This window comes from Balaenoptera acutorostrata, chromosome 9 (assembly GCF_949987535.1).
Source record: "Balaenoptera acutorostrata chromosome 9, mBalAcu1.1, whole genome shotgun sequence".
Taxonomy (NCBI): Eukaryota; Metazoa; Chordata; class Mammalia; order Artiodactyla; family Balaenopteridae; genus Balaenoptera; species Balaenoptera acutorostrata.
In genome coordinates, this window is record NC_080072.1 from 94280610 (window position 1) to 94303036 (window position 22427).

General features: G+C 38.7%; 2 protein-coding genes across 2 annotated transcripts in view; one reads left to right on the plus strand and one right to left on the minus strand.

Annotated features, from left to right (window-relative positions):
• ZW10 (zw10 kinetochore protein) overlaps positions 1 to 15711 on the minus strand; it is a 31811-nt gene extending 16100 nt beyond the window's left edge. The window contains exons 1-7 of the mRNA XM_007171997.3: positions 15518 to 15711; positions 12916 to 13050; positions 9444 to 9545; positions 9173 to 9250; positions 8542 to 8701; positions 6895 to 7047; positions 6275 to 6466 (exon numbers count right to left, since the gene is read on the minus strand). Of these exons, the coding sequence (XP_007172059.2) occupies positions 6275 to 6466; positions 6895 to 7047; positions 8542 to 8701; positions 9173 to 9250; positions 9444 to 9545; positions 12916 to 13050; positions 15518 to 15622 (925 nt within the window). The 5' untranslated portion in view covers positions 15623 to 15711. The remainder of the gene's footprint in view (positions 1 to 6274; positions 6467 to 6894; positions 7048 to 8541; positions 8702 to 9172; positions 9251 to 9443; positions 9546 to 12915; positions 13051 to 15517) is intronic.
• A 5706-nt stretch (positions 15712 to 21417) lies between these two features.
• Positions 21418 to 22092, plus strand: CLDN25 (claudin 25). Its single transcript, XM_007198358.1, is given in 3 exon segments — positions 21418 to 21458; positions 21460 to 21760; positions 21763 to 22092. Coding segments are annotated over 3 exon segments (672 nt in total).
• The last annotated feature ends 335 nt before the right edge of the window (positions 22093 to 22427 follow it).

Genomic DNA, 22427 nt, shown 5'->3' on the forward strand with positions numbered 1-22427 from the left:
ACAAACTTTTAAATTTAAAACTAAGGTACACTATTGATGCAGAATCAAGTGAAGGTGCAGAAGCTAGAAGAACAGTAAAGGAAAATACAGACTGGAAGAAAATATGCCACAAATTTTACAATAAATGGCAGCTGCAGCTTGCTAAAACAGAGCAAAACAAAACTTTTCTTGCTGTGCAAAAAAATTTTTGAGATGATAAAGCACACAATATTAAGAGAAATTTCAACAAATACATTAGGAATTTGTCAAGTTTCCTCTCAAAGAAGAATTGACAAAATTAGTCACCTGAAATCACAATTAAATGTCCAACCAAAAATGTGATTTTAAGGGGATCTGAGCTTGTAAATTTAGCTAGCGATAAAATGACTGGGTAAAATCATTCCATACATTTTCTCTGTGTGTACATTTTGGTAGCAAATTTATGCTGGTTTTAAAAAAATTAATTAGGGCACTTATCCATCTTTTTCTACTGACCAAAAGAGCTTGATTATCTAAGGGATTATCTGTAATTTGAAGAGTACCTAGAATGTAGCCATAAACCGTATGTGCCTGATGGTGGCCTTTTTAGTGGAAAATCTTTAACAACCTTTCAAATTTCTTCTACAACTACTTGTATGTTCAGAGTCTCTATTTCTTGGTAAATTTTAGTAATGTATACTTTCTAGAAAATCATTCATGGCAAAAGCAAAATATGCTTGTTGTGACAAAGCCAACACCACTGAAGTTTACAAAGAAAAAGCCTAATTTTCCCTCTCCATACCCACAAGCTTATCTCTCTCTCTCTGTGTCCAAGTAACCAGAGTAAAGAGTTTGGTTTGTATTCTTCCTCCCTTACATTAATAATACACACACGCACACATGCAGGCACGCACGCAGACACATGATATAGACTAAACTGTGTCCCCCACAATTCATATGTTGAAGCCCTAGTCCCCAGTGTGACTGCACTCAGAGACAGTGTTCGCCTTTAAATAGGTCATAACGGTGGAGCCCTAATCCACCATGACTAGTGTCCTTTTAAGAAAAGGAGAGACCCCAGGGATGAGCATACAGAGAGGAAAGGCCATGTGAGGACAGTAAGAAGGCTGTCTGCAAGGCAAGGAGATGGGGCTCAGGAGAAACCAAATCTACTAACACCTTGATCTTGGACTTCCAGCCTCCAAAACTGTGAGAGAATAAATTTCTATTGTTTAAGCCACACAGCCTGTGGAACTTTGTTATGGAAGCCCTAGCAAACTAATATAACATTCATATAAGGGGCTACTTCCTTTTTTATAAAATGGGTTCATGCCATAGATTTTACACGTAATTTTTTATCCCTTAAAAATAGATCGTGGCTATCTCTGAGGTCACTGTATCTAGCTCCACTTCATTTCTTTTAAATAGCTGCACCATTCTTCAAATGATGCACATTCCAGTATGCAAGTATATACAGTACTCATACATGCAAACATATACACTGTTGATATCACATAGTAAGGAATTAAAAAGTGGGATACCTGGGTCAAAGCGATGTATATTTTAGCATAACTATAGAGCTGCAGATTACTTTCTAAAAAACCCACAGAAGCGATGAAGGAGACTACCTTTCCATTTTCTTACCGTAAGTGTCTTACACAGATCTTTGAATTCTGTCAACCCTAGGGGTGGAAAGTTCTACTCTGATGGTGTGATTTCCATTCCACTATTAGGGAGATTAAGCAAAACATATTTTTATGTTTATTAACAACTTGCACCTTTTCTTCCATAAACTGCCTATTCATATTTTTTACCCTTTTTCTGTTATTATGTTCTCTTTTTCTTTGGAAAAAAATCTCTATATTAGCTCCTTGTCTGCCAATGTACGGCAAATATTTTCTCCCAGTATAATATTATCTTTTGACTTTGTTTATGGCATTGTTTACCATACAGAATTTAACATTTACATGTAGTCAAATTTATCAATCATTTCCTTTATGCATTCTGAGCTTCCTAAGAATATTCAAGTCTTCTTGTAAATTTTCTTCTAACATTTTTATTGTTTTACCTTTTGCATATAGGGCTTTAATTTATCTGGAATGTATCTCTGTATGAAGTACGAAGCAGGAATCTAACTTTGTCTTATTCCATATAGCCAATTTTGCTAGCACCATTATTTAATAAACTATCTGTCCCACTAAACAGAAATGTGACTTTGATCAAATGGTAAATTCTCACTAATTCTTGGCTCTACTTCTGGACGCTTTTTCATTCCACTGATCTTCTTATGTCAAGAACATAGTTTTAATTATAAAATTCTCCAACTAGTGTTTTGCAAATATTTATTAGCAAGTCTCATAAATATATTTTTTGATGTAAGCTCTAGAGTAATTAATTTGTCCAGTTGGAAAAATATATAACAAGAATCTGACTGGGAATGTATTAAATTTATACATTATTTTGGAATGAGTTGACAATTTTTTGAGACTGTCTTCTAATCCACGATAGCCTCCCCGTACTTTACGCCCTCAATAAGTTTTATGCTTGCTTTACATGTATTCTTCCCATTCTTATTAAATTTATCTTTTAAGAATTTCATAGATTTTGTTGCCATTATAAATAAGATATCTTTATATTTTATTTATAACTGATTGTTACTAGTTGGGAGAGAAACTGATTTCTATAGATTTATACTGTACCTAGACAACATAGCAAATGTCTTACTAATTATGAAAGTTTTAGCAGTCTTTTGTTCTTTTAGGTACACAATTACATCATTTACAAGTAAAGATAAATTCTTCTCCTTACTTTAATATTCATACTTATTTTCTCTTCTTTGCATCAGCCATAACCCCTAAAACAATGTTAACGAATATTAATAATAATGTGCATTCCTGACTTAAAACTGATTTTAATGGAAATAAAGTTTTTAATCCTTTAATAGATGCTTGTTGCTGGCTTTTTAGAAGCAATTAGCTTCAAAATTAATTACTTTAAAAAAAATCAATAAAGTATAACATAATTATGCAAAGTGGTCTATTATACAGCTGTATAATTTACTTCATCATTTCCCTATTCTTCAAGATTTTATGACTTTCCAGTATTTCAATATTATAAGTAACATTATAATGAACATCCTTATACATAAATGGTTTTATATATTTAAGATTATTTCTTCAAGGCAGACTCCTAGAAGTTGAAACCTTGGTTTAAAGGATATAAAATTTTAAGGCTTTTTATATAGTTTGCCAAATTATTTCCAAAAGAATTTTTTTTCTCCTCTTTTAAAAGGTCCTTTGCTGTTGGTACAATGATGCTTAGTAATACAGAAAACTTGGGAGAAAAGAATACATATTTAAAAGATGAAAAGAGCATAAAACCAAAGACAAACAAGACGAAAGGCAAAAATCTTTATGAAGTTTCAGAATAACTAAAATCCAAAGAAAGTAGAGGATTCCAAAAAGAACTAAGGCCACAAAATACGATCCTCAGGTTTTATTTAGGGCAAGAAGATGAAGGAAGGGAATACTGACTGAAAGATATTAAAGAGATTAGAAGAGCACCTAGCAACAGTGAGTTGTCTTCTGCTCTGAATATCCTAGGGCTAAGAAAACTGGCAAATAAAACACTAGGTTGAATACTTAAATGGACCAACGTCAAACTGGAAAGAGGTTTCTACTGGAATTCCCCAGAGCGCCCTCTGATCTAGCCCTATCCTAGGTAATAGTACCATCACTGACTCAGATTAAACTGTAAGAAAACATGATTATCAATTATGCATTCGATATGAAGTAGAAAGGACAGTAAACACATTGTAAAATTTTATCAAGTAAAATTTAACAAAGATTAATGTTAATGCCAAAAAATCAAGTACAAGATGGTAAAGCAGCAGTTTGCAGTGAGTATGACATAGGATTTTCACTGACATCAAGCTCAATAAGTTAACTGTGTAATAATAGGCTTTGACTATACTAACAGAAGCAGGAAACTGAGAATGAGGGTGTGAACACTCCCATACTATTTTGAATTGGCTTGGACTATACTTAGAATACTTTGTTCTGTTTTGAACACCATACTTTAATAATAGGACTAAGGAAGAAATGAAATATATTCACAGAAGATCAGTGAAGATAAGAGGAACTTAAAAAACTATTTCATTAAAAAAATAAAACTAGGGGCTTCCCTGGTGGCGCAGTGGTTGAGAATCTGCCTGCTAATGCAGGGGACACGGGTTCGAGCCCTGGTCTGGGAAGATCCCACATGCCACGGAGCAGCTGGGCCCATGAGCCACAATTGCTGAGCCTGCGCGTCTGGAGCCTGTGCCCCGCGACGGGAGGGGCCGCGATAGAGAAAGGCCCGCGCACCGCGATGAAGAGCGGTCCCCGCACCGCGATGAAGAGTGGCCCCCGCTTGCCGCAACTGGAGAAAGCCCTCGCACGAACCGAAGACCCAACACAGCCAAAAATAAATAAATAAATAAATAAATAAATAAATAAATAAGAAAATCCTTTAAAAAAATAAAAAAAAATAAATAAATAAAATAAAACTAAAGATGTTTTATATTGGTGATAAGATGTAGGCAACATAATAACAGCTACTATAAAGAATCTGAAAGTCCATCATGTGTAATAAGAATTCGACTTCTATACAGCTCCACAGAGTAGAAACAGCATCAGTAAAGCAGATATTACAGGGCATATATTCTGAACATATTTTTTAAACAACTACCCTAAAGATTTAATGTCCAAAATGGTCATTTTGGCAATAGCATTTAAGAAAGAAGATATAATTTTTTTGAAAAACCAACAAACAAAAACTTCATAGTACTCAGAGTCGCCCAGAGGTAGGATGGAATGCCTCAAGAGGAAGTAAGTTCCCTCTCACTAAAGGTGCTCAGGTTTGTTATATGACCAGTTGATGGGAGAGTTACAGAGGAGAGTCAAGCATCAGAGACATCTGTATTGGGTCACCTTTCTAGTTCCTTCCAATCCTTGGATACTTTGCTTACAACTTGTTTTTATATCTAATAAAAATAAGGGTGTATTATCTCCCTAAGTAAAGGAATAAGAAGAAAACTACCTTGGATTTTTGTAATTTATGCAAGTCTTAAAATTTTTTATTCTCTGCTGTCAAAACTAGAAAGAATTCCTTGCTCTACATATAAATTTATATATAAATAAAGAATGTCTGGGGGCTTCCCTGGTGGCGCAGTAGTTGAAAATCTGCCTGCCAATGCAGGGGACACGGGTTCGAGCCCTGGTCTGGGAAGATCCCACATGCCGCGGAGCAACTAGGCCCGTGAGCCACAACTACTGAGCCTGCGCGTCTGGAGCCTGTGCCCCGCAACAAGAGAGGCTGTGACAGTGAAAGGCCCGCGCACCGCAATGAAGAGTAGCCCCTGCTTGCCGCAATTAGAGAAAGCCCTCGCACAGAAACGAAGACCCAACACAGCCAAAAATAAATAAATAAATTTAAAAAAAAAAAAAAAAAAAAAAAAAATAAAGAATGTCTGTATGTATATAACTGAGTCACTTTGCTGTACAGCAGAGATTGGCAAAACATTGTAAATCAACTGTACTTCGATTAAAAAAAAATAAATTATTTATATATAAATAAATTATGTGACTGCCAGGAAGGCATACAAACAATAGCAGCATTTCTTTTTCATTTTCTCCACAGCAAGAATGCTTAATTTGACTATTCAATAAGACAACTGAGAAAAGCAAAAAGAAGGTAAGTCAAATAGACTAAAAACAACAGTATTATAACAAAACACCAGAAGAAATTTTACTTTTAATAGTGTGACAGCTAAAAAATGATTCAAGCAACACAGAAACTATTTCAAGGGTGAATATATAAAGATCTAACCAGTAGGCTGAGATGGAATGAAATTCATTGCCTATGTTAAACCTATTTTGTTTATATCAATTAGGTTGATGGGGATTGTCCCATCGAAAGATGTAAAACAGCACTTGGTTCATTTCTGCTTCTCCTACAACTAAAGCAAGAGTCCCAAAATGTGATGTTCCTAAAAGTCCCATGAGGGAAATGCATCCCAAAATTCAACTAAATATTACAAACCCAGACTCTAGGGCACCACTAAGGACCCTACTTGTCAACACAGGGCAGAGAAGGAATGCAAAATAGAGCAAGAAATAAAAAGGTAACTACTTTGTTCCCATGACATAATTTACTCACGTCTGATCCGCCATTCACTCAGATTGCTGACATTTTTATCCACTTTAAAATAATATTTACTTTCAAAAACCATATCGACTTCTCTAAAATATAAAAGCACTGCCTTGGGGATACATACCTAGAAGTTGTTTCTGGACCACTTCCAGGACCAGTCTGATCTTGGCAAAAACTTCAGATGGCGATGGATGCTCCAAGTCAGTCATCACAGATTCAAAACGAATGATAATGATGTTAGGTTGGCTTTCTATCACAGCAAAAAGGGATGGGCAAGATGCCAGAGGCCTAAGGATATACTTCAGCAGCATCTGACCTGAAAGTTTTATGAACACTCATAAAAAATAAATCACTAGAAGACACTTCAAAAAAAAAAAGATCTTCGAGCCTGACAACAAAAATACATATACCATGACATTACACAACACCCATTATGCACTGCAGGTTTTCCCACTGAAGTTTCCCAGATTGTCTACAGATTTTTATTTAAATTATTCAAAAAATCAAATAAAATAAATACCAGCAGCTACTTTAAAAAAATAAAAGAAGAAAAGAAAAAAGGAAAGGATATAAGCCCTTAATGAAAAGTGTAATATTTATACAATTCCACTTGATAAATCATGAAGCCAAACCCTATGATCCATCATCAATATTATTCAGAGAATACTGATAATTTTTCTGTCATTCCTTTAACAATGGACCTTCTGAAATTTCATGTAAATGAAACAAAGTATTATGCCTTACCAAATGACTTAAGCTTGGTATGTAGCTCCCCAAGAAGAGAAAATGCCAAGAGGACAGAACTGATGGATGGCCCGGGGGTCTTCTCTTCTTTCTGAGATTGTTCAGTGCATAAATGAAGTTCTGTTTGTAGGCAAGATTCCAAGTTGCTGATATCTAAGAAAAAGGGAAAAAATATCAGCTGTCTCAGCAATACAAGATGTTCCCATTTCTATTCCTGAGAGCCCACTGTCTACTAAGAGCCCTAAATATGTGATTTTACTACAATACACTTCTAATGCAATCAAATATTAATTACTACATACGTGTCCTTGGCATCACTTTAAAACAGGAAATTACTTCCTTTGGTATGTTCAAAGAATCAAACTGAGTGCCAAAGTAAGACGATGTGCATACAATAACTGCTTACTAAATATGTGTTGAGAATAGATAAACAACAAGGTCCTACTGTATAGCATAGGGAACCACATTCAATATCCTGTGATAAACCATAATGGAACAGAATATAAAAAAGTATGTATTTATATTTATAACTGAATCACTTTGCTGTACAGCAGAAATTAACACAACATTGTAAATCAACTACACTTCAATTAAAAAAAAGAATGTGTTGAATGACAGAATGAAGGCAAAGAATAAAAAGTGAGATCCTAGTTTCAATTAAGGCCTCCTATTCTGTGTTCCCTCTTATGAAGTAAAGAGAACAGCCTGCCAAACAAGTTTAACAGGGTGTGTTACAACAAAGAATTAACACACCTGCCACCTTCTCTTAATTTTACAGTCTGCTTGGAAATAGAATCTAAAATTTTCTAGATGACTTCCTTGAAAATACCTAATACATACAGGGTGGGGTGTGTGTGTGTGTGCACGTGTGTGTGTGTACACACAAACATATACAATGTACTTGAAGGCCATAGTGGATATGGGAAAGGGAGCAAGGGGAGACTGTGAGGTTTCCCCTGAAACAGACTAAATTTCAAGATTAAATGCTGGAAAATATACCAGGTTTAATGGCATGTCCTTCCCATACACCCTCAGAGGTTTTACTTTGTGTAAACAAGATATCAAAGAGGGTTCACACCCAGAGGTGGGCAGAGGGGCTGAGAGCCAAGTAGTATAAATAAAAGCCAGGGTCAGAGTTATCCTATTTCTTCAACTTGCAAAGCATCCCCCATCTCATGATTTTGTCACCATTTTTCTCCAAGGACTGAAAAAAACTGGGCCAAACTCCTACCCCTTTCCTTAGCAAGAGAGAGAGAATGGTTGAACAGCTTCTTTAAGCTTTCTAGAAAAGATAAACTGTTGGGATTAGAGCTTTGGGAACGGGCACATCCTACGATGCAGTGGAAACTGTGTGGTCTTAAAGTGCTACCACCTCCTCTACCACAGCCTCACCACCTGGACCCCTCCCAATCATCATCTCTCTTCTCTGCTCCTTCCCAGTGAGAGGGACAGAAAGAGAAATGTACGGGAAGCAACAAGCATTTTGGTCCTAACAAGCATTCTGCTTAACATGAGAACTCAATACAGAATTGGGAGATTAATAAAGGAAACCTTCCTCTCTCCCAACATAAAATATTTGGAATATATTCAGAGGCCAAACTGGTTCAGGCAGATTAAGCAAAGCAGTCCACCTGAGGTCAGCAGCACCTTTTGATGGTGGGAACTTCCATCCAATCAGCTTCTGCCACTCTTCTCCAAGGTGATAAAGTATGTTCTGTTTCTGTATTGTAAGCTCCATGCTGAGAGATTTCAGTATTTTTAAATCAAAGCATTTTCTGGATTTTAATAACTTCAAGCATATCTGTGCCTGGTAGTGAAATGGAATCATTGTTAACATTTCATCTGGACTCTAGGCAATTAGAATATATTTGTATAATGATAAGGAATACATGCAACACAAAATTTACTTAAAACAAGAATAGTACTGGACTTCTCTGGTGGCACAGGGGTTAAGAATCTGCCTGCCGATGCAGGGTACATGGGTTCGAGCCCTGGTCTGGGAAGATGCCACATGCTGTGGAGCAACTAAGCCCGTGCGCTACAACTACTGAGCCTGTGCTCTAGAGCCCGCGTGCCACAACTACTGAAACCCGCGCACCTAGAGCCCGTGCTCTACAGCGAGAGAAGCCACTGCAATGAAAAGTAGCCCCCGCTCGCCGCAGCTAGAAAAAGCCCGCGCGCAGCAACAACGACCCAATACAGCCAATAAATTAATTAATTAATTTTTTTGAAAAAGAATAGTACTAATTGCTGATGCTTTAGAGAAAGTGTTTAATACCTCTTCTAGACGCTGAGCAGCAGTAACATACTTCTTCTCTGCCAATGCACAATTATATTCCTCAATAGCAGTAGAAAACTGAAAAGATAAGCATAGTTATTAGGTATTTTATTTTATACATCCTACTATTTCAAGTCTGTCTGCTTGTTTATTTTTAAACTATGAAAAAATACCACATAGTCAGGGGATACCCATTGAATGATAAGACAATTGGAGAAAAAAATAACTTTCTCACCACCAAAACACTAAAGTTTGATTTGAGTACACTGACCTCGTGTAGCTGTCTAAGTAAACTTAGGACTACTGAGTCTCTTTCCAACTGTTGCTTCAAGTCTGTAAATTCAGCAGTTGATACGTGAAGATCCCGGCGGACCTAAGTCACACACCAAAGACAAGTACTTTTAAGCTATACTATACTTAAGAAATGAAACATTTACTGTAATCAATAAGCTTTATTAGGTGAATATAATTCATGATGAAATTTAAATGCTGGTTAAGACTGGAATAAAAATCACAAAATGTAGTAGGAAGAGACTTTAAGTGGTCCACTTAGCCCAAACCCTTATCTTATGCAGGAATACCCATTCCCATCAACATAATATCCTCGTGCCACCATGTATTCTTAGTTTAAGCAGTTATCTTTCATCAGAGAACTCATCCACCTGGATTACTGGTATCCCCACTGCCAAGTGATAATTCATTCTTCAGTTGAATAGTTCTAACTAATACAAAGATTTCTTTACGTTGAGTGAGAATCCGCCTCCCATTCTGTCCCACCTTTTCAGGGACTTTGCACTATCAATTATTTCCTCTCTTCTCTATCTTTCACTTCTCCCTAAGTCATTCTCCATTCCAATTATATGAATACCTATTAGAGCATGGCTCTTCCCATCAGATTTAAATATGATTTAAAATTTCCCCCAACTCTATGAAAAAATATCCTCCACCTCAGCAACCATCCTATTTCTCGGTAGCTACAGGATTTCTCTCCTCCCTCTCATAAACAAGCTTCTTGCAAGAGTGATCCATACTCACTGTCTTTACTTTCTCACCTCTCATTCACTCTGTAACTCACGTGATCTGGTTTCTACCCCCCGCCATTCCACCAAAGCTGTTCCAAAGCAGTTGGTGCCAAAATACCAACCAAATCCTTGTTGCTAAATCCAAAGCATATGTCACCAGTATTACCATGCATCAGTACACTGTTACTTTCCTTCCCTTAGTTCTATGACACCAATATCTACTCATTTTCCTCCTGGTTCTCTGGCCATTCCTTTTCATCTTCTTTTGGGAGCAAAATTTCCCCTCTGATCACTTCACACATGCCGATATCCCTTTCTCTCTGGCCCTCTCATTACTCTTTACAACAGTCTAGCCTCCATATTCATACAATCCAACTGTGCAGCTCCACTTGTATACCCCACAGGCACCCCATATTTAAACTCAACAAAACCTACTCCCCCTTTAGATTCTGTTTCAGTGAATGACACATCAATGACCTAGTTCCCCAGTTATCTTTGACTCCGCAGTCTCTCACCCCTCATATCAACAAATCCCAGAGATCCTATATCTTTTCAAAGTCCCTAGGGTTCATCCACTTTTCTCCACCCCCACTGCCACTGATGATGGAACAGGTTGCATCCTGTCTTGCCTGATTACTTTAACTGCCTCCTAATGCTTTAAGTGCCTTCTCATTTCCCAGTCTCTTTTCCCTCAAGTCCTTTCTTCAAACTGCAAGCAGAATGGGATTCCTAAAACTCAAATCTGACATCACGCCCCTGCTTAAACTCCTCCATGGCTTCTACAGGGCAAGCAAGATAACGTCCTTACTACTTAAACTGATACACACAGTCCTTGCTTACCTTTTTAAATCTCATCTCATGTCTCCTCCCACCACACTTTCTAAACATCTGTCATATGGAATACTTGCAGCTCTCCAAAAGTGACACCTCTCCACTACCTCCATGCCTCTACCATGCTGTCCCCTATGCCTGCCTAACCATTCCTCCTGCGTCTTTTGCTTAATTACCTGCCACTTCAGATTTTGGTTTGAACACTACTTCCTACAGAAAGCCATCCTTAGCTACATACATCTGCTCTCTTTAACTGGATTATTCCAATTTTAGTGTCTATCACACTATTTTATTCATCTATAACAGGCATGAGATTCACATTTTGAAATAAAACACTGTCTAGTTCACCAACTACCACAGTATCTAGCACCTTGTAGATGCTCAATATACCAAATGACTCAATAAACCCCTTTATAATGTCCACCTATTGAATCTAATTCCCCTTCTTTAGCCATAAATTTGAATCTTTCTCCCATATGAAAATACTGGGCTGCAAATATTGAAAGTGTTTTTCATTGAAGCTAAACACTCTGAGTTTCGTCATTGTTCTTCAGATGGTACAGTGTTCAGGCCTGGACCCTCTCATCGAGACCAGTCACCTTTCAAAATGTAACAACCAGAACTGAATAAATTTCACCAGACATAATCTAGCCAGCAAAACGTACAAAGAGCCCATTACTCTCTTGTTCCAGATACTTCATTTCTAACAGCACAGTCTAAGATTGCACTGTTGACTCATTTGTCTGACAAATACACTTTGAAAATATTATTTGAACTGTGCCAGAGTTGTAGAGTAATGGATTTATTTTTATTAAAACCTCTAACCAGAATGACTGGTAAACTCACCGTTAAATACATTTTCTAGGTAGCTAGTGGTTTCCCCACTTGTGATTCAAGTTTTTATAGAGAATTTTTAAAAATACATCTGTTCCCTTTCCTTCTTTGGTAACTATCACATAGAGAAGAGACTTGGTGTCTTTCCTTTAGGACCTTGAGAATACCTCAACATCCTGACTTTGGATATCAATGCATCCTGACTGATAATTTAGAAATAGAGGTACAAGACACCTACTTTATTTAAACCTCTAATATCAGCTTGATTTTTTTCAACTGCTTTTTTTTCCTAAAAGGAAACTGCAAGGGAAAAATCCTGGTGAGATAATATATGTGAAAAATATTTTTTAAATTATAAAATGGATATTCCTGTTTCCAGACGGGCTTACTTCTTTGCGATGACAGCGCTCTGGCAAACGTGATGAACATTCTTAAAACCTGTCAGACTTTCCATAAGAAGTATAGCAAGCGCTAGCCCCACAAAGTGACACAGTACAAGACGGGCAGGGATTCTCTGCATGTCCAGTGAAAGTGGCTTTATGACAGGAAGTAGAGTGGTTGTGACTGGCGATCTGAGCCAGTTTTCCAGAAGGCCGAAAGAAAAGATTGTGCTGAAGCTTTAATATGCTGAGGCCAGCTGCAGATATAAGAGAATGCTGGCCATTAAGAGAGATAAGCATTTTAAAATAGGAGATGATAAGAGAAAAGGCCAAATTATTCACTTCTATGCTTCATCTGTTTTTGTTTTATTATGAAGACAATCAAATCCTGAGATTATTTTTTAATTTATAAAGTGCTATTAAAATGCAAGACATTATTATTACAGTTTAAAATGTTTTTTTTTTTTTACCATAAAAAAGAAATTGTTTAAAGTATAGTTTTGGAAAATATTTGTATTTTAAAACTGGACGTTACCCTAAAATCATCTAATTCAACTTCCATTCGCCAATAAGGAAAGTGAGGTCTTTAAAAGCTGTATAAAACTGAATTGTCTTAGGAATCAGGAAGTTGAACTGCCTCCCTACAAACCTACCCTATATAACAAACTATTCTTACCTCACTCTCTATCCTGGATTTCAGCAGGTCAATGTCATCCGATAGTTTATCCACTTGGGTAACCAGGTCGTGTGCACTTTGCATGCTAGGCAGGAATTCACTGTACTTCTTGCTGATCATACTGCATACCTCGCCCTATTATATAAGATGGAAAAATTACAATGAGATGAGTAGGGAACTCTGTTCAAATACATAGCTCATCTTCTATTAGGGTATCTTCCAAGTTAGGGCCTTCTTGCCAGTACCCACACCCATTCACTTTCCCTCCAAGCCAACGGGTTTCCTCAAAAAAACACATTTCTCCCACCGTTAAGAGTCCCATAACACTACTAGGGTGCAAGAAGACAATGATCACCAAAACCCAACAGTGCCCAAGAGTTGTACAAACACTGAAAAAGAGAAACGAAGAGACAGAAATTCTCATTTGGAACTGTATCAGCTCAGACTATAGCCACTAATTTTAATCACATCTAATAGAAAAAAAAGTAAATGGATAAATTAAACCCATAATCTGTATACCTCAATGGATTTATGAATTTCTATTCTCTTGCTTATAAAATTGTAAGGCCGAATCTTAAAACCCTAAATTTTTTTTTAAGATTTTTTTTTTGATATGGACCATTTTTAAAGTCTTTATTGAATGTGTTACAATACTGCTTCTGTTTTATGTTTTGGTTTTTTGGCCGCGAGGCATGTGGGATCTTGGCTCCCCAACCAGGGATCGAACCCGCACTCTCTGCATTGGAAGGTGAAGTCTTAACCACTGGACCGCCAGGGAAGTCCCTTAAAATCCTAAACTGATTTGAGTTCCATTATCTCCTTTAATGCAAACTAATTTAATAAACAAATTATTGAATACTTTGCACTGAATTAGTCAATGCTTTGAAAGACACAGGAATAAATTATGTTTGCACACAAATATATTCCTTTTAGGTAGGAAAGACAGTATGCACTTAAGTAATCAGAATACAGAATAGAGAAATGTAATATAGCAACAGAGTTAACGTCTTCCAGGAGCACAACTGGGAAATAGAGCACCTCTGCCTGAGGGAAAATGGGGATATTTTTCATGCGGGGAACTATATTTGAGATGGAACTTGAAAAATGAGTAGAAATACTAATAGGTTAAAGATGAAGAAATGGCAACATAAGTAAAATCTGGGAACTAGGGAAAAAGTGGGCCTGTTTGGAGTATAAAAAGTAATTCTCAACTGTCTGAAGATTCAAGTCAGGGAAAATAAACTAGTGAAAGGAAAGTTAGGTCCAGAACAGGGAGGAGCCTTGAGTGCCACGTTAAAGTAGCTTAATAGCCTGCCCTCTTTCCATCACATAAAAAGTGATGAAAAATCCTAAAGCCATATTAAAGAAGAGATGCCAGTGACATGAATACTTTACATTTAGGAAATCATTTTGGTAAAATAAAACCATTTTTATGCCTTTATGGTGCAGTAATAAAATTGCTCCCTTAAATCCGACCTACACGGGTACACATCTTTTTATTTTATTTTATTTTTTTAACATCTTTATTGGAGTATAATTGCTTTACAATGGTGTGTTCGTTTCTGCTGTATAACAAAGTGAATCAGCTATACATATACATATATCCCCATATCCCCTCCCTCTTGCGTCTCCCTCCCAACCTCCCTATCCCACCCCTCTAGGTGGTCACAAAGCACCGAGCTGATCTCCCTGTGCTATGCGGCTGCTTCCCACTAGCTATCTGTTTTACATTTGGTAGTGTATATATGTCAGTGCTGCTCTCTCACTTTGTCCCAGCTAACCCTTCCCCCTCCCCGTGTCCTCAAGTCCATTCTCTATGTCTGCATCTTCATTCCTGTCCTGCCCCTAAGTTTGTGAGACCCTTTTTTTTTTAGATTCCATATATATATGCACATCTTTTTAAATGAAAGCAACAAAGATGTGGGCAAATACAAATGTAGGGTAAAGACAGCAGTACAAAGTGGAACTGCGTGTGGTTTGTGCCTTTTGTTTTTGTATCAATCTCAAGACAGCAGGGTCCAAAGAGGTGCTATTCACGAGTTTTATAACACTCATCGTAGTCTCAAGGCCCTGGAGGTGGAGAAGAGAGTTTAATAAAATATCGATAGGTTTTAATAACAAAAATTTCAGGGAGGGAGGAGAACGGCACAATCCTCCCAAAGTCATTATATTCATCCACAAATGGGACAGAGGAGGAAATCACACACCGATGAGGGCTGGGCGGGATTGCCCTCATTTCTATCCCGCTCCTATGCTCCCTCCCTAGAAACCTCGGGCTTCCAGTCCCACTTCCCCTGCTCTGGTGGTCTCCTCGGCCTTCGCCCTCGACCCCCCATCCCTCCCCAGCCTAACCCCCCTCCCAACGCTGCCCCAGTCACCGCCTCTTCCTCTCCACTGTCCCGCCTCCTCTCCTCCGCAGTCGCCAACCCCCGTCTGGGCTTCCCTCTAAGCCCCCTCCTCGGCCCACATACTTCCCAGCCCTCCCACTCCTCATTCCTCCCACTCGGCTCCCACGCCTGACCGCCGGCATCCACTCTGGCTGCCATGGCTCTACTCCTCCCTCCGTCCCTTTATAGCCAGCCGCCAGCTGCCCCGGCTTCACCTTGATCTCCTCCACCCGCTGGGTCAGGCGGCTGATCCGAGTGCACAGATCCTCCTTCTCCAGCCTCCCGGAGTGTGCCAGGACTTCCGTCACGAACGAGGCCATCGCTACCACAAGAACCAACCCGGACAGGGTCACTCTCTTGTAGCCAGCGCGGCAGCTCCAGTCCCGCCGGAGGCCTTGGCGCGCGGCCTGCCGGGAAACGGAGTCTCGCGGGGCCCAGACCTCCGCACGAAAAGCGAGGCCCGTACTACAACTCCCAGTAGGCACCGCGGCTACCTAGCGTAGACTTTTCACGGTGTCCCGTAGTTGGCAAACTGTGCGGAGACGCGTTTTCTCCTTGTTCGTTTTCAAATAGCTTGTCTTTTCCCGCAGGGTTTTCACTAGAAGAAAAATGTTTTTATTTAATAACCAGTCACAACTGAACTTTCCTCAGCTTCAAAACGCTTACCTGTGAAATTTATCTAGCCTGAAGACCCAACGAGCCCATCTTGATCTTTTTTCGTTAAATATTCATTCTCATGGGCCTCAGTGGCCATCAGTTTATATGAATGGTGCCCTCTGCAGTTGTGCAAGGAAGTGGAATCACCTCATTATAAATTAAAGTATGCTCATAATTGCACTCCTTTTATATTACATAGTATATATGTATATACATATATAACATCTATGAAATATATTATAAGTTTATATTATTTATATTACCTAGGTATAAATAACATTAGTACTGTATGGACTGGAACATGATACTCAGCACTTTCTATCAGATTACAAATCAATTTTATCAAAACTTTAAAAAAATTGTTTCATTATTTAAATGTGTTACATACATACTATAAGATATATGTATACATATATGCATATAAATGCGTTACATACTAAAAGATTTTCACAATATACTATGTACAGTATTAAAAAAATAAATAGATATAGATACATATATAGAGGTAAAGGTAATGGAAGTACACCAATTTAACTCTCTTAGTGGTGAATTTATGGTATTTATTCTCTTCTTTTCCCTGTTTTTTCTATTTTTCTACAGTAAACATGTACTGCCTTGATTAAAATGCTTTTTAAAATTTTTTTAAAGGTACATTGTGAAGGTGGACCCCCAAGTAGATGCTGACCCTAAGGCCCTTGTCAATTTTAAGTGCCTGTGGAACAATCTGCTTGTCCTAGTGATGCAGGGGCAGCTTCCTGTGACATGAGCAAAGGGGGTTGAGACGGGAAGCCATAACATCTTGGGAATCGCCTCTCCCTAGAAAACCAACCAAACTTCTGTTTGGTAGACCTGTCAGCCTCTCTTTGAATTCTAGATGCTACTAATAATAAATGCCCAGTGAGAAAGAAGGACCTGCAGATGAAATTCCTGAAAATTTGTATCACATATTTATTGAGCAACTACTGTATGACGGACACTGTGCTAGGCTGGGAATCCAAAATATGTGAGTAAATAATCTCAGGAAAATATGATCATTACTATCTTCGAGGTAGATGAGGGATTGATCCAGATGTGGTAGGGCCTAAATTTTATAGAGTTGCCAGGAGGGGGAGGACTCTTTAAGGAAAAGAATATAAAATAACAAATACAAAATTAAGTGCAGGCCTTGGAAGGGGTCTGTGCAAGTAACAGGCCTGGAAGCTTAATCCACCTCTAAGGAGGTACAAAGGGCAGAGGAAATATTGGGGGAGGAGCACCCAGTCTCTGATTGAATCAGGGAGGTTCCACAGTAATAAGGAATCTGAACTAAGAATGTAAGGAGGTGTCAGGTGGAGGTTCTGGAATCTTCCTCCAGGAAACTAAGCCATGAATACCCACAAACACAACTGCAGAAGCCCTACCTCTCCTTGAGCACTGGATAAGCTAAGGACTATCCCTCAAGTTTCCAGGAAGAGACAGGGGAGAGCCAGACTTAGGAAGGAGAAAAAAGAGCATAGGGAATGGAGCGGGATTGCTACACACAGACAGACAATGCATGCTGGCATGAATGAACACTTGAGTAAATAAAAAGAAATTAACAGCTCTTGGATTAGAAGAATTAATATTGTTAAAATGGCCATACTACACAAAGCAATCTACAGATTTAATGAGATCCCTATCCAATTACCCACGAAATTTTTCACAGAACTAGAACAAATAATGCTAAAGTTTCTATGGAACCACAAAAGGCCCAGAATTGCCAAAGCAATCCTGAGGAAAAAGAACAAAGCTGGAGGCATAACCCTCCCAGACTTCAGACAATACTACAAAGCTACAGTAATCAAAACAGCATGGTATTGGCACAAAAAGAGACATATGGATCAATGGAACAGAATAGAGAGCCCAGAAATAAACCCACTCACCTATGGTCAACTAATCTTTGACAAAGAAGGCAGGAATATACAATGGAGAAAAACAGTCTCTTCAGCAAGTGGTGTTGGGGAAGCTGGACAGCCACATGTAAATCAATGCAGTTAGAACACTCCCTCATACCGTACAAAAAATAAACTCAAAATGGCTTAAAGACTTAAATATAAGACATGATGCCATAAAACTCACAGAAGAGAACATAGGCAAAACATTCTCTGACATAAATCATAGCAATATTTTCTTAGGTCAGTCTCCCAAGGCAGTAGAAATAAAAGCAAAAAGAAACAAATGGGACCTAATCAAACTTACAAGTTTTTGCACAGCAAAGTAAACCATAAACAAAATGAAAGGACAACCTACAGACTCAGAGAAAATATTTGCAAACAATGCAACCAACACGGGCTTAATTTCCAAAGTATACAAACAGCTCATACAACTCAATAACAACAAGAACAAAAACAGCAAGCCAATCAAAAATGGGCAGAAGACCTAAATAGACATTTCTCCAAAGAAGACATACAGATGGCCAAAAAGCACATCAAAAGATGCTTAGCAACACTAATTATTAGAGAAATGCAAATCAAAACTACAATGAGGTGTCACCTCACACTGGTCAGAATGACCATCATCAAAAAGTCTACAAATAACAAATGCTGGAGAGGATGTGGAGAAAAGGGAACCCTCCTTTACATTGGTGGGAATGTAAATTGGTGCAGCCACTGTGGAGAACAGTATGGACGTTCCTTAAAAACCTAAAACTAGAGTTACTGTATGATCCAGCAATCCCACTCCTAGGCATATATCTGGAGAAAACACTAATACGAAAAGATACATGCACTCCAAGGTTCACAGCAGCACTATTTACAATAGCCAAGACATGGAAGCAACCTAAATGCCCATTGACAGATGAATGGATAAAGAAGATGTGGTATATATATATATATATATATACACACACAGTGGGATAAAAAGCCATAAAAAGGAATGAAATAATGCCTTTTGCAGCAACATGGATGGACCTAGAGATTATCATACTGAGTGAAGTAAGTCAGACAGAGAAAGACAAATATATGATATCACTTATATGTGGAATCTAAAAAAATGTTACAAATGAGCTTATTTACAAGACAGAAACAAACTCACAGACATAGAAAACAAACTTATGGTTACCAAAGGGGAAAGCCATGGAGGGAAAAATTAGGAGTTTGGGTTTAGCAGATACAATCTGTGTATAAAATAGATAAACAACAAGGACCTACTGTATAGCACAGGGAACTATATTCAATATCTTGTAAGAAACTATAATGGAAAAGAATTAATATATATATTTATATATAGAAATATAGGTAGATAGATAGGTAGATATAAACCTGAATCACTTTGCTGTACACCAGAAACTAACACAACATTGTAAATCAAGTATACTTCAATAAAAAAGAAATTAAAATTTTAAAAAAGAAATTAACAAATGAATGGGTTCTGTTTTCCCTCACTAATCTGACCTCCTTCATATTTCACGCTTATTGTGGTTTGTATCTCTCCTGACTCACAGATTTTCATAAATCACCAAGAAAGGGCTCTGAAGAAAAGCCAAAGAAATAAGGAGCAATGTTTGAAAGGATTCCTCCTGACCAATCATGTCTCACACACATGTGGCATGCCTGGATTCAGGAAGCAAAGTATCAAACACAAATCTGGATGGATATAGTACAAGCAGACACTTTCTAGAGATGCATAATATTTTGCCATCGTTTTGATTAGAACATGTGGTTGTTATAAAAGCAGCAGAAGGAGCCTACAATTGAAAAGAGCATCCCATTTGCTTCAAGATAGGATTAAGGGAGGGAGGGGGAGTGGTGGATGCAGGTATGGGTGAAAACAGATTGGTATGAGTGGATAATTTCTGAAGCTGGGTGATAATACATCAGATTTCTTTATACCATTTGCTCTACTTTCGTATGTGTTTGAAATTTTCTATAATAAAACATGAAAGAAAAAAAGGCATTCCAGAAGTTTCTGCTCACCTCCCTCCACCCCTACAAGACTGATAAGCTAATCAGGCTGCTTAGGTGTTGAGACGTCATACGGGTAAAGTCAAGATAACTGCTTTTTTCAGTCGCTTCCTCGTTGCCTACTATCCCACGCCCCTTTTGCACATCGTAGTGTACCACAGGGCAATCAGTAGGTTAAAATATGTATAGGAGAATACATCGGTCAACATCTATGTCTTCAATATAATAAATCCCAATTTTCTTCCGTATTTTGCCATAAAGAGGAGCCCACGCCTGCATGCTGTGTCACCAGTGGGCAGGTGCAGCTCAGGAGGCATCTCTGTTGCAGCGCTGGAGACAAGAATAGGAAATGTCACAGTCCGAACCGCCTGGCTCAGGACTTGGATCTGTTGCTTGCCAGCTGGGGGACCTTGGCAAGTTACCTAACACGTACCTTCTCACAGCGGTGGTGTGAAAATTAAATAAGGATAAAGAATCTAGCCAAAAGTCTGGTATTTAGCCTCACTCAGTAAATGCAAAGTATTGCCTTCCCTGTCGGAACCTGCCTCTTGGCAGCAGCAACAAATACGAATGGAAGCTGGTGTGACCACCATCTATTTATAACTGCTGTCCCAGCAGCAGCAGGGGACTGGGGAGGAAAGGCTTTCCCTCTTGGTATATTCTGGGTCTGGATAGGTTCCTTGGATTCGGGAATTTTTTTCTTCTGCTTACAAAAATACTAAATGATAAATTTGTAAAAATGTATAAAATACATAGACAAGCACAAATAAGAAAATAAGAACTATCCATAATCCTTCCACTAAAATAACCATGGTTAACATTTTGTGGTATATGATACATACATACATACACACACATAGATACGGATATATGCGCTTTTTGGTGAAAGTGAAACTGCGTTCTATATACTCTATATACTGTTTGGTCACTGCTTTTCTCACTTAGCAACGTATCAAAAGCATTTTTCATGTCATTAAAATTTCTTCTACATCAATTTAAAACAGCTGCCTAAATTGTACATAATAATATACAATTATTAACACTAGTTCAATGGATATTTTCATAAATCTTGGTATATATTCACAGTAAATTAAGGTAAGTTCTTGGACGTAGGGTGCTGGGTCAAAGTATGCAGATATTTTAAAGTGTAAAACATGAAGTCATGTGACCCTCCAGAAAGATTACATCAATGTATATTCCCAGAACATCATTCTCGTCTTCTCGGAACTGGGGAGTGATTTAAGTGTATGAATACACTTATCAAATATGTATTGATGGCTTACTGTCTGGCTTTTTTGCCTCTCATGGGACCCTCCCCCAGGATCCACACCCACATCCAATCTTGGGCACACCCCCTAAACCCAAACTTTGCCAAGTTCCTGGCACCTGCCTCAGCTGCTGCCTAGAAAACTGAAACAGGAACCTCCTCCAAAAGTGAAAGACTTCCACTCAGCTCCCCAAAAGTCCTGCCTGCTTATCAGTCACCAAGCCGCCTGTCCTCCTTTTCTTTCTGCCTTTCTTTTGTGGCGGGAGCAACCATGGCCTGGAGTTTCTGCGGGAAAGCCCAGCTTGGGGGACTGCTCTCTGCTTAGCTGGGTCTGTTCATGTGTCCTGCCCCAATGGAAAACTCTCAATCTGGAGGTGAACGAAATGGAGACCTGGATCATGGGACTTTGGGAGGTCTGCGTAGATCAGGAGGAAGTTGCCACTGTGTGCAAGGCCTCTGAGTCCTTCTCGTCTCTGCCCCTGGAGCTCCAGGCGTCCCGCATCCTCGTGGTAGCCTCCCATGGACTACTGGGGCTTCTGCTCTCTGGCTTTGGGGCCCAATGCTTCCAGTTTCACAGGATCAGATGGGTATTTCAGAGGTGGCTTTGCCTCCTGCGGGGGGGACTTTGGAGGCATCAGCTTCGGTCACTCCCCTCTTTCCAGTCTCCTGGGTGGCCTACGCCACAATCCAAGACTTCTGGGATGACAGCGTCCCTGAGATTGTGCCTCGGTGGGAGTTTGGAGATGCCCTCTACCTGCGCTGGGCTGCTGGTGTTTTCCCGGCCCTTGGTGGGTTACTCCTCATCTTCTCGGCCTGCCTGGGAAAAGAAGATGTACCCTCTGTCCAGATGGCTGTCCCTACAGCAGCCCCACCAGCCTGTGCTCCAGCGGAAGAGTCCGATCGCTCGTTCTACCTAATGCCAAGACCTAGGATCCTGTTCACCTAGGACAAGCTTTGCCAAGGAATCTATGGAACAGAGGAATGTCAGGAGAATCCTGTCTCTTCCTTATCCGTCATCACTCTATATTTGCTTGCCTCATTTTAGGGGTGGAAGTCACTGTCTCATTTGTTCAAGAATTTGACTATCTTGGTGATATGGTGATCCTAATTTCAGAATGAAAAATCAAGGCACAGTTTCTAAAAACATGTTTATCTGATTTAGATTTTATTTGCATAAAATACTTGTAAGCTCATAACATTAATTATATACTTGATTCTTTTATTACTAAGGAAGACATATTACAAGATAGCATTCAACCTAGAAAACCTAGTCTACTGGAT